We start from the raw sequence: 14,508 nt of genomic DNA, 5'->3' as shown, positions 1-14,508 counted from the left end.
CTTCTAATACAATTCCTTTTTGTCGCACATTGCTTTTTATTTATAATGTCATTATTACAATTACGATAACATTTATAGTCATGTTACGATGGATGTGCGATCTTAATAAGTACAATCGATATTAAAGTGAAGAATTATTGTCCAATATGCGTATTACAAAATGCTCATTAATTGATAAGATATTTATTTGAATTTGAGAGATGCAACTTAATAGTTGTACAAATATAAATAATGCTTGAGGTTGGCACAGATGTCTCATGTTCGTCATATAGCGATTGAATGAACACATATGCAATTAAATGTAATACTTAAAAATTATTCGAAATTATTCGTGTCATCAAGAAGCGATATAAGTGTGCAATAATATTAAATATAGGAAAATTATCACAAGTATGTACATCACATTGTGAAATGAGGCATTATCTTATTTTTCGTTCATTTTCATTAACCTTTAACAACTAGTCACTTAACAATTACTTTCATTATTATGAAATTTAGCAAATATAATGTCACGAATACGTTTTGTACATTGCATTCTGTTAATAGTTGCAATGTTAAACTGTGTTTTAGGAGATTTCTATGTTGAGACTAAGATTAAATTAAAAAAAATAAACAGAACATAAACCTGATTTCATAATATCAGTAATATTGTATGTCTCTTAAAATATTTTAATGCCCCTTCACAAATTGCATATAAGGCTAGACTTGATAAACTTTTATAAGTTTGCAGTGTCAATATTTAATATTTAACTTGATGAATAATCTGTACGAATCTTTATATTATAAAAAAAATATATTTTTTCCGTATAGATAATACTCTTCTGTTTTAAGAAAAATAGGCTTTTGTAATCTCACAAGGTATGCCATATCTTGAGAAAAGTTTTACTTATTTTTTGGAAACTCTAGAACTGATAATGCAATGGCATGGAAGTCTTTGGTTTAAATTCTACGTAATGCGAATAATCCAATTGCAACACAACGTAGTTGTTGTTAACAAACGCTCTTCTGAACGGATACGCGTTTCCTTTGAATAAAAGAGTGCATAGAGGCGGTTTGTTTGCCGCTTTCGCCGCTCCATTATCAGTCATGTCCCACAAATCGATCATTTGACATCCTTGCGGCCTGAAGAAATAAAATGCAACGTTACGCCATTGTTTTTGTACTTACGTTTCTCTCATACTTACACGTTTGCAAATCCAAGGCACAACGGTTCCTCTAATACAACGTAACTGACTTTCATGTTTCTTAAAGAGGTATACACAGAGGAAGCATCTTTCCGACTAAAAATCTCATAAACTTTCAGAGTTCTATCTCTACAATATGATAAGACATTTATATAAGTAGATATAATTCCACGTAGTGTCAAACGTTAACTCTTCATTCAAATCCTGTACCTCATTTCCTTGCTCTCGTAATAAGGATTATTGACGATCGGTCTCCTAGTGGACAGCATTAAGTTCGCCATCAAAGACATTTTTCCCGCAAATACAGCGTGTTTCGGAGTATTATCTTTTATCCATTCAAATAATTCTTCTTGGTCAATATTACTGTATTCACCTGTGTAAAAATATAATTGAAATGTTGTAGAAAGTCAATCAATTAAACTTAATTTGATAATACAATTACCTATGAATCCACGTTCCTCTTGGAATCTGTCGATGCCATGGTACGACATGCCACCTAGTAAAAGAATAACAATGACGAACCGCACGAGTTCACTTTTCAAGCCGATTTTCTCGAGATATCGTTTGCTACACACGGCACCAGCTATTATGCAGAGATGCGGTGTCATAAACAGCTTTAATCTCATAATAAAAATGGCCATAATGATGAAGGCGCCGACCTGTAGGCCATTGTATGCCATGTCGGCCTCTATGCAAAACGGATAACTGCTCGTCTTAAAACTTCTGTACCAGTAATACAGTGCGAGCATTCCAACGAGTATCGCTGTTGGTAGTAATAAGGTCTTAATAATCGCTTCGTAAGTTTTGTACTGCAGAAAGTCGAATTCTGCGGAACACGTATAAAGCATAGTATGGAAATCTCGATAGTTTGTCAACTTTGACTTCAATATGTTAAATACGTGGGCGTCGTCCTGGGAATATAGAATGTAGGATTTTATCCACTTTGTCAAAGTTATCGTTAGGGCAATTTCGAGAATTATTTCTCGTTTCATGTTTTGAAATCGAGACAATCTCATTATAAAACTGGCCACATTACTACCGATCATAATGCACGTGTAAAGTGAACAAAGAGTGCCGTTTGTTATCGTAATTGCCGCTGCGATTGCTAAAGCGTGTGCTTTACAAAAACTTTTGTAGAACTCGTACGGAACGATCCTCAGCCATTTTAGTATAAGAATGGCTATAATTTGCGTGGTGAAAACGAAATGCGAGAATTGCCAACTGCACAGGCTATAAATTGTCGACCAAAATATATCCTGGAAAAGCAAAATACAGTTATATTTATAATAAAAGCAATTTTCTGCTCATTTATATATCTAAGAAATAATCTGATTTTATATCTTACATTGAATAGCCCTTGCTTAGTTTTGTTTCTTAACGAAACTGGTTCTTTCGCCGCATCATGTCTTGTATATTTCCTGATAGCCATAGTAACGCAATACATTTGAAAGAGTAACACAGGATACGCGAAAGTCTCTCGCAACGGTGGTGTCCATTGAACGCGAGTACATTCGTTATGATTGAAAAAGAAGAACAGAATTGTTATGAGTCCACCGTAAATGGAATTACTCAAGTACGTTGCGTAGTAAAAGAGTACTGCTGCTGTGACAACTGTGGTGGACCAGACTATTTCCAAATAGAAGTATACAGGTACACCCAGGCCCTCACAGCTAGTAATAGGTGGCAAACCATCTCCTCTTTCTATCTGAAAGTCATCAGCTTGTTAGTATTTCATAAAATTGATATTTCAGAAAGAAATTTTGCAAGTCTTACCTGCCAACATTGTTCTTGAGATATGATACCAAGAGTCCTCGCAATATGATAAAGGAAACCTGCTAGAATCTACATAATAAATAATACTGTAAAATCAGTACGTTCAAATTCAGACGATAGAGAAGAAGCTTTATCGAGAGATATTACCTCGGGTAACAGACTATATTTTCTGCTGGCATCAATGACATTGTTGTACTCTGACAGATTGTCGTGAGTGATCCTTTCCATTCCATCGTAAAAACCTTTGGATTCAGCAATGGTCTTATAATACGAATAATACATCCCCTAAAAAACAAAACATCTGTAGATGTCGATTACTTGCGTCAAGTGTACTTTATTAACATTATTTCTATATTTATGTCATAACTTATTCATGTGTTATGATTAAACGAAAATTATCTCATGTTGCATTGCTATATACACGTATATATTTAGCCTAAGATACTGTTTTTTTAATTGGTATTCTTTCTTAATTAACTATTTTGTATTTCATTTAAATACAGATAAGCCCAACAACTAAATGCAAAAGTTTGAGTTGCAAAGCATTAACTTTTCATCAAGTAATTTCACACATTTAATAATGCATACTAAATAAGCACTATTGCAACATTTAAAACTAATACAAATATTTTACTTTTAGAAAACAAAAAAGACACATATATTAAATTTGTTTCCGATACACTGAATACACCACCACACACATAAAGTCTTTCGTACGTCTTTTACATTTGTTTTGTAATACACAAGAATATATTGTTTTAAGAGAATTTTAATTGTGTTAATATTTTGATTTTTATTAGAAAATATAAAAAAAACATTGTTCAACTTTTCCATGTAGGCAATTTTCCAACATTTCCTCAAACTTTCAATGTACAATTAATATTTACTAAAGTATTGATAAATTGATATTCCAATAGTTACTACTGGTGCATAAACAATGCAAGATACTTTTAAGAGTAAAACACTTTTGCATAGAAATCAACAAATGTCAAACGAGTGTGCTGTCGAATGTTGAATCAAATAATAGGCCCATTTTTCCGTTAGCTATATCGCGACGATTCCAGTGAAATCGTTATAGATCAATGTAAAATACAATAGTAGTGCAACAGTTTGTTTGCCAGGAGTATTCGGAAAACTGTGAGATAAATTTTTCCCTAATGGATCCCACCATCCTCGCTCCACATGTGGTTTCGACCAAGGAATTTTGGGTTACGTCAGGTACGTAGAATTACCGAATGGTCTACGAGCCCGACCTAGCACTATTTCTTCTTCCCAAGACAGAGTAAAATGTGTGGATTATTATTTAGCACTGCAGCAGCGATTGACATATATCTCAACTTTCTTTAAAATAATGATCCCAAGTGTCAGGACGGTTATTTATCGATGGGATGAGAATATATAATTTCATTAAACATTTCAAGAAACAATAAATCTGCAACAATTTGTTGTTTTATTTATGCGTCTGTGGAAATATTCGGTGTTGCCTACGTATAGCTTGGTACAGCATTGCATTTTATAAACCATTCGATTTGAAGATAGACAAAAGCGCCTCGGTTCGGTCGATATAAATTTCTACACGATCGATTTACGCATATGTCGCGTATAGCCATAAAGTATCATCACCTATTATCATACCATCTCAGTCCTGAAGGACATTTCTCGTTCAATTTCCGAAAGATGAGAAAAGTGTCGGTCATTTTCGAACAGCGTGGATACATGCCAGCGATGCAAACAACCAAAACCAAGACCTGCCGTTGAGAACAAAGATTATTTCACTCTTAAACAATCCCTCGATCGTAGATCACGTCGGAGGCTCAACATTTTATGCGGGCAAGCGAATATTATTACCCAAAAGATTTACAGCCCAATGGTAAAAAACGGTACTCTCGTGTGCCGGTTTCTCGGCTACTCTACGTTTCCTGTCACTCCTCGTTGCCATCTTCGAACTTGTAGGTCATGTGACTACTATGTGCTCGCTAGGAACGGCGCCAAGTTTTAAACCCTTCAAAAATCTTACTCTTTTCTTTCTACGAAAACACAGAATTTGCAAAAAAAAAGAATTTATTTACGCACTTTATGTTATTATTTTTATGCACGGAACATTTTTTATTTATCAATGCTTGTCTTTATAAATAAAATCTATTTTGAGGCTTGCTTGTAAGATTGAAAATACAATTGTTATTTCGCATTTTGATTCTCTGCTCCACTTTTATAAATGCGCAATTAGATTTCTAATTAAAATCTCCCTTCTTCTCGTTAAATTATTTTCAATGTGTCAGCGTCTTCAAGGGTGATATTTTTGACGTTCCTGGAAGTGCGCATGTATAGCGAAGCATGGTGTGCGTCGGCACTCCCTCCTGTTATCGATCAGTCGCGTGGTAGCGGTTGTAGCCCGTCGTGTCATGGAGGATCTCCTGCTGCAGATCATAAGGGAGTCGAATAATGCAAGACTACAAAATTTACGGAAATCGGCGCAGGAAGCGCACGGTGAGTGCGTCGTGTTCTTCGTTTTTATTCCATTTTTTATTAAGCATTTATCGCATCAAAGTGTCGCTCTTCTTTCATTCCGGAGGTGTCAAGCACAGACTTGACATTCTGAAATAAATCCATACATGTATTATTATAAATATTTCTCATTTAATTTGATAATATTTAAATCTCTTCGTGTCCATTGTACAAATGTAAATGTATTTGTTAAGTTACCTCAATTTGAATACGTATCGTGATGGCGCAATATGATTGACATGATTGCGCCAAATATATTCGCACTTATTTTCCATGTGTTGAGGACAATCTGTTTTCTTGCAGATTTTCTGGAAAAACAGCAAGGCTTGCTGCGGGATCCACCGCACGAACTGCGCGCGAAATGCTTACATACGTTTCAGCTAGCATTAGAAAGTAACAGAAGCAAATTTGTTGCTTTTGGACTTGCAGGATTGCACGTAAGTAATATAATAAAAATAATCTCTTGTGAAAAAAACACCTTTGTACGAAAAAATAAATTATTTCTGCGTAAAGACGGCAATGTGATTTTTAGAAAATGCATAGAAAATGTCCGTAGCGACGACACGCTTTTGTATTTTATCTCTGAATTAGTTTTCTTCCCGTGTATGTTGGTCGCACCAGCATTGATGTAACCGCTTGTGGAAACGTATGTCCCGGAACTGTACGCGATAAAACGATAGATACCGACGAACAGCTGCGACAGTTTAAGTCACTGTGGCGGATGACTTTTAATTAGTTTTGATAGCGCGGCAAGTTTCTTTTAGGAATTCTCTAGTAAACATTAAATAGTTTGGATAGATGAATTATTGCGATTAATTAGGTGAAATGTGTTTAGATCGATCTAATTTATAATTGCAGTTTTAAACAATTATTAATTAAATTATAAATATGATGGTCAAATTAATTTTGCAAAAAAAAAAACTAAATACCTAAAAATGAAAATAAAATTTGTAGAAAATGTTAAGAGACGACAGATTCCAGTCACCTTACGAGCCAGAAGATGATTCGCTATGGTTGCCTGCACAAATGTTGCACGCCATGAGCTCCATCGTCTCGCAATCTGATGATACACAAACGGATATGCTCAAAGTGAGTGTCACAATACTTGTAAAAATATTTTAGATTGGGTATTAAAAATACGACACGAAAATGAATGAAAATGTAAGAAGATTTATGTAACATATTTCTTGTTCTTGCTTTAAGATATCAACTTAATTGTGGGTAATTTTATCGTTTCTTTTCCAGGTCTTGCTACAGGTCGCTTGCTCTCCTTATTGGACTATGAACGGCCGTTTGATCATCGCTATATTGACTACTTGTTGCGAGGCGTTCGAGAATGGCAATCAAGCTGTGCGTACAGCTGCACAGGCTGCAACCAGTCAAACGTTGCGATCGTTTTGTCTCTTTTTAGGTAACGCAGAAATTCGAGCGAAAAAATTTAACGTAACATCGGCTGTTGATACATTACGCCTTAGATAGTGATAATAGCTTCTAGACACAGTACTTTCAAACACGGATGTTTGGTCGATATAAATTACAAGATCGCGTGCCGGTAGCATGCGGGTTGAAGAATGCCATCGGCGAAGTAACCCAAACCTCATTGACTGTCTATACCGTACCTGTCTATACTGGCGGATGCATCACCAGCATTCCAATATTTGCATTTGAATATTTATTATTATGCGTTATTGTGTTTCTTTGTAGACGAGGAGTGTCAGGAGATGGACGAGAATGCTAAGCGGAATAAAAATGTGCGCGAGCGAGGTGTTTCGTGTTTTAACGAGGCTTTGCCGATTTTGCAGTACATCTGCAGTAAACTGGACGAGGCTCAGAAGTAAAAATACACCTTAGAAAATTAGTGATGTAAAAGAAGCCATTGTGTTTAATACTATAGTAATATTTAGGAAATCCTGTTCCAGCAATGGGCGAAACGGCAATACTGTAGTCTTCCTACTGGAATGTTTGCACACGCTCATATCGTCGCTACCGCAAAAGATTCATACTAACGCACACTTTACGACTTTTCTATGGCAGAAGTTCTGTCCGGCTTTGATAGCCTTTTTAGGCACTCCTCGAGTAGATAAGACCTTTACCTCTCGGGAGGGAAAGGAGAACGAGGTCGGCAGGGGTTCCGGGTACTTGGCCACATCATTGAGTTTCGACAGTCATCAGGCTAAAACGGTTTATAGGTAAAAATACAGCAAATTTATCGTTGTCATAAACATTACTTTTCGATAATTAAAAAAAACACTTAATATTGATATTGTATAAAAAAAACTTACATTTCTTTTCCAGCATTGGCACAGAACTAGTAAGATTAGTAGGATGTGTTGGCCCATTGCGACCAGTTTTAGAATCCGTGTTCCACAGAATGTTGCTTTATCCTCCACCGCAACAGCGTTTAGAACCCTTAAAAGCATTGAAGGAATTACTGCGTAGTCCCAGTCGCATGGTTGATTTTGCTGGACCACTGCTTGTGGAAGAAGATCGGTCAAGCCATATACAAAGTGATATGGCACTGATGAGACTGTGAGTATTTCTCGCAACATAATCTTTGATGTAAAATAAATAAAGCATAAAATGACATAAAATTTAGTTTAATTTAGTTGGATTTTTTACAAAATTTTGCATACATTGTACTTTAGGGCCATGGACTCTATAGAGGAATCAACGACGGGTGGACTGACTATATTGCATGCGAGTGTCTCCTGTGTTGTCGCCATGCTATCGGCGCTTCAAGAACTATGCGAGGGCAAGGCCATTAATCACAATTATACTTGCACGATTAATAGTTTGTACGAAGATTTAGAATCCTGTGATTATCGCGGACCTCTAACTTACCAAAGCATGGCACGATTACCAAAAACATATAGGTAAGTGTAATGATAATTAATTTATAAAAATACAATATAAATTTGTCTACACAGTTTTGTTGAGAATTATATATGTATTTATGATATTGGTAAAATATGACAATTTTTATTTCTCAGGGAACAATTGGAGTTAATGAAGAAAGGCATGGGCTCGGATTCCGACTCATCTGGGCATGGACCATCGGAAGATGGTGATTCAACGGACACTGAAGGTCCGCAAAATGAATCGGACGAGGTTCAAGAAGAAAATAGTCTTGACGACAATGATTGCGCAACGGAGAATGAATACGAGAGACTAAGATTGAAAAAATTACCCAAGTGTCTTCATGTGGGTCGACAAGTGGCCGACGAATGCAACGTAGATGTGGAGAGACACAACGCCAGGCGATTTGTAAAAACTCTTAGATCCGATCTCATACCCATGGTCCTCACTTTGCGAAGTAATATAGAGGTGGATGAGGCGTTACAGAACTTTGCTTCTGAATACTGCCAAGGTATATACACACCATTGATAAAGCTTATAAAATAATACATAAAAATTATACTAATATTGAGATAATGATTTTTTTGTTGATAAAAACATTTACGTATATTTGATATACCTTAGGGGTGTTTGTAGCTCAGCAAAAGATACAGGAACAAACTGACACTGGTACGGATTCATGTGCGTTAATCACGATCATGAACGCCGATGGAATTTACCTGGCGACGTATGCGGCATTGCTTCTTAATCTGAAATTAATTCAAATCAATTATTATCATGAGGAAGGTCGACAAGTGCCAGTCAGTGAGGTATGTCTAATTACAAATATCTTAATTCTTTTTGAATTTGTCGTATTATTTATTTTCCTTAATTTTATTTTTAAGGAGCGATTTGTGGAAGAGGTGCACGGATCGGGTGTGCTAGTTTATCTTTCAGCCACATGGCTCTCTGAATTGTATCAACAAGTTCTCGCATGCAATTTACTTGAAAAATGTGGTTACAATCCTAGCTCCACGGAGAATAATGCACTGGTTAACGTTCTCACGGGTATGCAGTATTGAATTACTGTTTTAGTTAAATAAAGAAAATTGTTAACAAAATTATATCTTTTGTAATAGCTAAATCACAACTTTTTAATTTGATTAATAAAACTTTGTTATATGCAATTTATAGACGTGGATGGTATACCTGGCAGTCACAGAGGTGGACAATTGCTTTCTGATTATATAAGATTGGAACGAGCCCAACTTTCTCGAAGTGAACCAACTCCGGAAGCGGAGGCTGGTGCAAAACTCTCCCGAAGAGTGCTGACTTGTTGTTGGGGCAGTATGATGACGGTTCTCACAACGGGACTGAATCCTCCTAAGGAGGAAACCAATAAAGGCATCCTAAACAGAGACGGTGGAAGACGAGGAGTCAGAGACACGGTTGTCTTGGCGCTTGAAGGTCTTCACAAAGCTGCTACATTAAGCAACGTACTTGGTATATATTTTTCTTTTTAATCAGATTTTTTTTTAATATTCATCTTCTTATCTTATCTTATCTTCTATTACAGGTTTACAGAATCGCTGCGGCTCCATTTTTGCTCTTCTTGCAAAAGCTGCTTGTACGGAACAATCCATTTCGAAGATTACTCGCAGGAAAGATGTTCTTCGACTTAAATTGCAGAATAAAGCGACAAATCTTCATACATCTCACGCTCTCAGTATGGATGTGCTTTTGGGAAGGGGTTTGGAACTAGGTAGCCACGGTAGCGATTGTTGGCCACACGTTTTCACGTAAGTAACGTTCAAGAACGCGGTAACATGCTTTTTCTTACGTGTATTAAAGAGATTTTTTGCATTTTTTAAAAGGTGTTGTCTGTACGTGAGTAAATTGGAACATGACTTTTTCGGGCGGAATCAAAATCCATCACTGCCCAAAGTTTCTCAGAAGAAGGAAAAGAAAGACGCTGTAAATAGCGATGCTAAGAATGGTCAAGACAGGCTTCGGTTAAATTTCAACATTGTCGATGATGAGGAATCTTGGTACAATTTACTATCTATATTGCAACATTCTATTATTTTTTTCAGAACTTCTCTTATTCGCTCGTTCTCTAATTGATTAGTATGACAATAGATTAATAAATATTTTACAAGATGTCAGAACTTTAATATCTCGTATTTAATTTATTTTTAATTGTTTGACTATTTGTTTTCTAGCGTGGACGTTTATAGCTTCCTTTCGAGTCCTTACACGCAAAATCCCAGTTCAGACACGATTCCAGAGATTATCCAAGAATCGAATGCTGACAGTCAATTTAATGGGATTTTACCAGCGGATTATGCAGCCAAGATTATTTGCGTTCTGTCGCAGCAAGTCGATAGACTTTTCGAGGATGCGGCACTTAAACTGAACCTCAGAGCTCTCTGCTCATTTCTTATGGCTCTCTGTAAGGCCAGCAAGGCGCAATTGTTCAAGACCACCGATGGCTGTAAAGACAATAAGAAGTTTTGGTGGCGACGAAGTAAGCCGAGAGAAAACGAAATGAACGTGTTGCTTCTAGCTCGCTTAGGCGAAGTTATGCTGAAATGTGTAAAGAGTGGCAGACCTTTGATACATATAATGGGGGTAAGGAAACCGTATATAATGTATACAATTGAATGATTCACAATTATAATTTGTACGATGCAAAAATGAAATAACTTTTCAGGTATGGACCATTTTGGGACCACACTTTATGGAGGCGGCTTGCCACGAAGATCGTAGCATTTCGAAGAAAGCCGTTCAATGCATTCACGATTCCATGGCAGCCTTGTTAAACGAACAAATAGAACTTCCGCATTTCCACTTTAACGAGGCTCTCTTCAAGCCTTTTGAAAATCTTTTGTGTCTTGAGCTTTGCGACAGTGATGTGCAGGATCAAGTAAGGAGGCATTTACGATTATGTAAAGCTAACAAATTCAGATTGTAAACTGTTACTTTTTCAGATTGTCAGCTGCATCTGCGAGTTTGTTGAAACAAATCGTACTGAGATACGTTCAGGCTGGCGTCCGCTTTTTGGCGCTCTTCGAGTGGCATCAGTTAACAATTCAGATTCGGTGGAATCGGCGCCTTTGTTAGAAGTTTTCAGGGTCTTCCTATCAACAGATAACACGTTGGTCTTTGCTAACGCTGCTTTGGACTGCATCTTATGCTTATTAAAACACGTGAGAGGTATCGGTGATAACGAAGCTCAAGCTGAAGAGACTGAGAATGTCGATAGCGCAGAATCGAGAAGAATGAGACTCTGCGTGGAAAGTTTGAAGTATCTGCTGAGTTGCAGCGACATTCTGTCATCGATGTATCGGATGCCGGCCTGCCCGATCTTCCATTCTGCCCAGAGGATTCAAGTTTCTACGATTCCGCAATACGTAGATCCAATTATTCCGAATCTCGAATTGACTAGGTTTGACAAGCATATTGAGTCGATGCAGGAAGTCATGCCGGAAAAATCATACGATACACTGACTCCATTAATCGACAAGGACGCTCATCCTATCGCCACGTTGCAGAGTATGGACAAACCCAGTGGTATTCTCAGGGTCTGGTACATCCTTATCGAAGGCTTGGCAAGCGCAACTATGATCTGTCCGAAGCGTTATCAACCGCATACTCTAGAGACTCTGTTTCATCTCTTGCGCGATATTTTAAACGTACCCGGGCCGGCATTTGGACTCTACTGTGTTAACCATCTGCTATTGCCCATGGTGCAAAATTGGCTGAGGAAAACATCCAAGATCTTTCGTGGATGGGACAACTTTGCGCCCAATTTCAAACAGTGTTGCGGTCTTACAACGGATCTTGTGGTTGATTATTTAACACATTTGCAAGGTAATACGAAAAACATAAAATCTAGAAAGCAAAGATAAAAAGAGATTGCGATTGCTAATCTTCATTTGTGTAATCGCTCTTTAGGTCCGGAGGTCGTCAGAAATGACACCTATTTACCTGCCACGACGTTAATGTTGAAACAGCTTTTGTTAGTGATGGCGGAATGCGTGGTACAGCCTACCGAGAGCATAGCTCGTCTCGGTTGCGCTTGCATCAGGTAAGTCAAAAGCGCGGAGGACATTTCCAACTCGCGACATAAAAGCCAGCCGAAGCGAGCCGTAGTAATTTGCTTGCCCGCTCGTTTACTCTTTATTGCGATTCGCGCGAACTTGGTTAATATTTACGCATTGTCTGTACATGGAAAATCAATGTTCGATGGCATTAACGATAATACGAGATTGCAGTAAAAAGAGAGAAAACCGAAATGTAATGGTGACAGTACCAAACGTAAATTCTTTAACGGCTGATTGAAACGACGTCTTGTCGTCGGCTCTTTCGTAATTCTATTAGGAAAGCTGAATCATAAAATGAATACTAGAGAATCAAACGTAGTATCTTTTCGTATATGTATAATTTTAAATTGTATAGTGTAATTACCGTAACGCGCTATATTTGTTATATTTATTACATATTAGCGTATCGATTTTTTATCGCGTCGCTTTCTAGTTTTTCGGGGTGAATCGGGTATATCAACTATGTTTGATGGGATTTGGTATCGGGTGGTGGACGTTCAGATAGGTATATACTCGTATATCGCTGTTACGATGGCGCGGAGCGTGCGTGTAAGACGATAATGGAGCTTGACAAGCTGTCCGGTGGGATAAAGTAGCCACCGACACTCGACACCTTCGGAGCCTCACGCTAACGACTGCACACGTTGCATCCACCTGGAGAATCATCGGCGCGTTTTCTCTATATTAACTTGCACGCCAGATATATACATCCAACCGGACCGAGTTCGTAACACGATCCCGCGAATTGGTGCCGATCGCGAGGTATCGATGTACACGTGTTGTATGTACGCCGGAATTTAAAAACGGAGCAGGTTCGCGTACGCGAATGACGAACCGAACGGTATCCTGATCTGAAATCTTAGTGTCATTCGCGATCAGTGTAAGTAGACAGCCTACTTCCACAGGATAATTCAGCGGATCGGATGATTCTCGTCTGATCTCCGTAGCTATGAAAGAGCGATTGCTTGAGAGACCGCGCGGAAGGCGTTGGCCAACTTTATCGTTGACACAGTAGCACGAGAAATCCGATTACCGTTCACCGATCGTTGCCCGTGTCCTTGTAAGATTTACTACGGAACAACGCGATAGGAACGTAGACTGTAGTCGGTGTTAAAATGCTCTTTCTTTGAAAATTGATAAAAAAGATCAAATCTTTCTATTAAATTGTTTGATTTGGCTCTCGGCTTTGAGTCACGTAAATTCTTTACTTTACCAATTCCGACTTTTCACCAACATTTTAGTTCACTTCATCAGGAAGGAACAATCTAATACAGTGTCAGATTCAAACCCGGAAACCTAATATTCATGTATCCCGCGAAAGCCTCAAATATCAGAATGAAATCTGTTTTTAACAGGCACGTTTTGGTGAGCAGCGGACCACTTCTCACCCCGGAACAATGGGAAGTCTGCGGTGTCGCGTGTTACCGCGCCTGTTCAAATTCGTTGCAAGAGTTGCACCAGTTGACCATGGCTTTCTCGCCCAGATCGGAATCCTTTTACGGGGACGTCGCCCAAGTGAAGGTCGCAGCGCGCCGAGACGCGACACCGGAAGAAACGGAACGGTTGCGACAACTCGCTGCTCAGGTAAGTAATTCGAGATATATTTTCCAGAGATTTTTGACGTACAAGGAGGAGAGTACCGATTATCTCCGTGATTTCTAATTGTTGTACGTTCAATGTGCTTTGTTGATGTGCTCCTCGTAGCTACGAGACGGAACATTCGAAATACCTATATTAGACTCTGCCCTGACTCGAGAGAGTTTATTTCGACATTTATCATTCACAGATTAATTCTCAATCGGTATAACGTTATAAAAGAACGGATAAACGTCAGTCTTAAGCGTCAAATATGAGATGAGAAAATCAATCATATATTAAAAATTTACAGTTATCATGAAAGCTTTCGTTACCGGCCGCTACCATCTATTTGATAATAGATGAATTTCCTTCTCTATAGACATCTTATCACTCGATAGACTTCTAGTAGAGTGTTGTTCATGTGTGTTATGTTGCGACCAAGTGACGAGTGCGAGAGTGTCCGATGTATGAGAAAAGATGAGAGAAAGAGAGAGAGAGAGAGAGAGAGAGAGAGAGAGAGAGAGAGA

General features: G+C 38.0%; 2 protein-coding genes across 5 annotated transcripts in view; one reads left to right on the top strand and one right to left on the bottom strand.

The window, feature by feature from the left end:
* Positions 1 to 12: 12 nt before the first annotated feature.
* On the bottom strand, positions 13 to 4,906 carry LOC105566885 (probable C-mannosyltransferase DPY19L1). 2 transcript variants are annotated; one of them, XM_012021277.1, is made up of 9 exons: positions 4,806 to 4,906; positions 4,593 to 4,705; positions 3,105 to 3,242; positions 2,958 to 3,026; positions 2,530 to 2,889; positions 1,627 to 2,440; positions 1,395 to 1,557; positions 1,185 to 1,313; positions 13 to 1,122 (listed from the first exon to the last, which is right to left on the bottom strand). In XM_012021277.1, exons 1-9 carry the CDS (start codon positions 4,894 to 4,896, stop codon positions 903 to 905), a joined length of 2,097 nt encoding a protein of 698 aa, XP_011876667.1. In that variant the 5' UTR covers positions 4,897 to 4,906; the 3' UTR covers positions 13 to 902. The 2 variants fall into 2 exon arrangements, with proteins under 2 accessions (XP_011876667.1, XP_011876668.1); XM_012021278.1 differs by lacking the exon at positions 4,806 to 4,906 and having other exon boundaries at positions 4,581 to 4,658.
* Positions 4,907 to 5,349: 443 nt separating this feature from the next.
* LOC105566884 (brefeldin A-inhibited guanine nucleotide-exchange protein 3) overlaps positions 5,350 to 14,508 on the top strand; it is a 15,422-nt gene continuing 6,263 nt past the window's right edge. The window contains exons 1-19 of one of the 3 annotated variants that reach the window (XM_012021276.1): positions 5,350 to 5,444; positions 5,766 to 5,899; positions 6,417 to 6,551; positions 6,708 to 6,873; positions 7,167 to 7,296; positions 7,382 to 7,651; positions 7,758 to 7,991; positions 8,108 to 8,335; positions 8,453 to 8,829; positions 8,943 to 9,127; positions 9,203 to 9,365; positions 9,492 to 9,800; positions 9,874 to 10,096; positions 10,172 to 10,345; positions 10,520 to 10,928; positions 11,011 to 11,223; positions 11,288 to 12,170; positions 12,255 to 12,387; positions 13,759 to 13,987. In XM_012021276.1, coding sequence (XP_011876666.1) covers positions 5,360 to 5,444; positions 5,766 to 5,899; positions 6,417 to 6,551; positions 6,708 to 6,873; positions 7,167 to 7,296; positions 7,382 to 7,651; positions 7,758 to 7,991; positions 8,108 to 8,335; positions 8,453 to 8,829; positions 8,943 to 9,127; positions 9,203 to 9,365; positions 9,492 to 9,800; positions 9,874 to 10,096; positions 10,172 to 10,345; positions 10,520 to 10,928; positions 11,011 to 11,223; positions 11,288 to 12,170; positions 12,255 to 12,387; positions 13,759 to 13,987 — 4,680 coding nt within the window. In that variant the 5' untranslated portion in view covers positions 5,350 to 5,359. Of the gene's footprint in view, positions 5,445 to 5,765; positions 5,900 to 6,416; positions 6,552 to 6,707; positions 6,874 to 7,166; positions 7,297 to 7,366; positions 7,652 to 7,757; positions 7,992 to 8,107; positions 8,336 to 8,452; positions 8,830 to 8,942; positions 9,128 to 9,202; positions 9,366 to 9,491; positions 9,801 to 9,873; positions 10,097 to 10,171; positions 10,346 to 10,519; positions 10,929 to 11,010; positions 11,224 to 11,287; positions 12,171 to 12,254; positions 12,388 to 13,758; positions 13,988 to 14,508 lie in introns of all 3 variants that reach the window. The other 2 variants (XM_012021275.1, XM_012021274.1) reach the window with 2 other exon arrangements.

The sequence above is a fragment of the Vollenhovia emeryi genome, unplaced genomic scaffold, assembly GCF_000949405.1.
Source record: "Vollenhovia emeryi isolate VEMERY1.0 unplaced genomic scaffold, V.emery_V1.0 DF939142.1, whole genome shotgun sequence".
Classification (NCBI taxonomy): domain Eukaryota; kingdom Metazoa; phylum Arthropoda; class Insecta; order Hymenoptera; family Formicidae; genus Vollenhovia; species Vollenhovia emeryi.
Note: the sequence above shows the minus strand (reverse complement) of the source record. Positions and strands in the feature narration are given on the sequence as shown.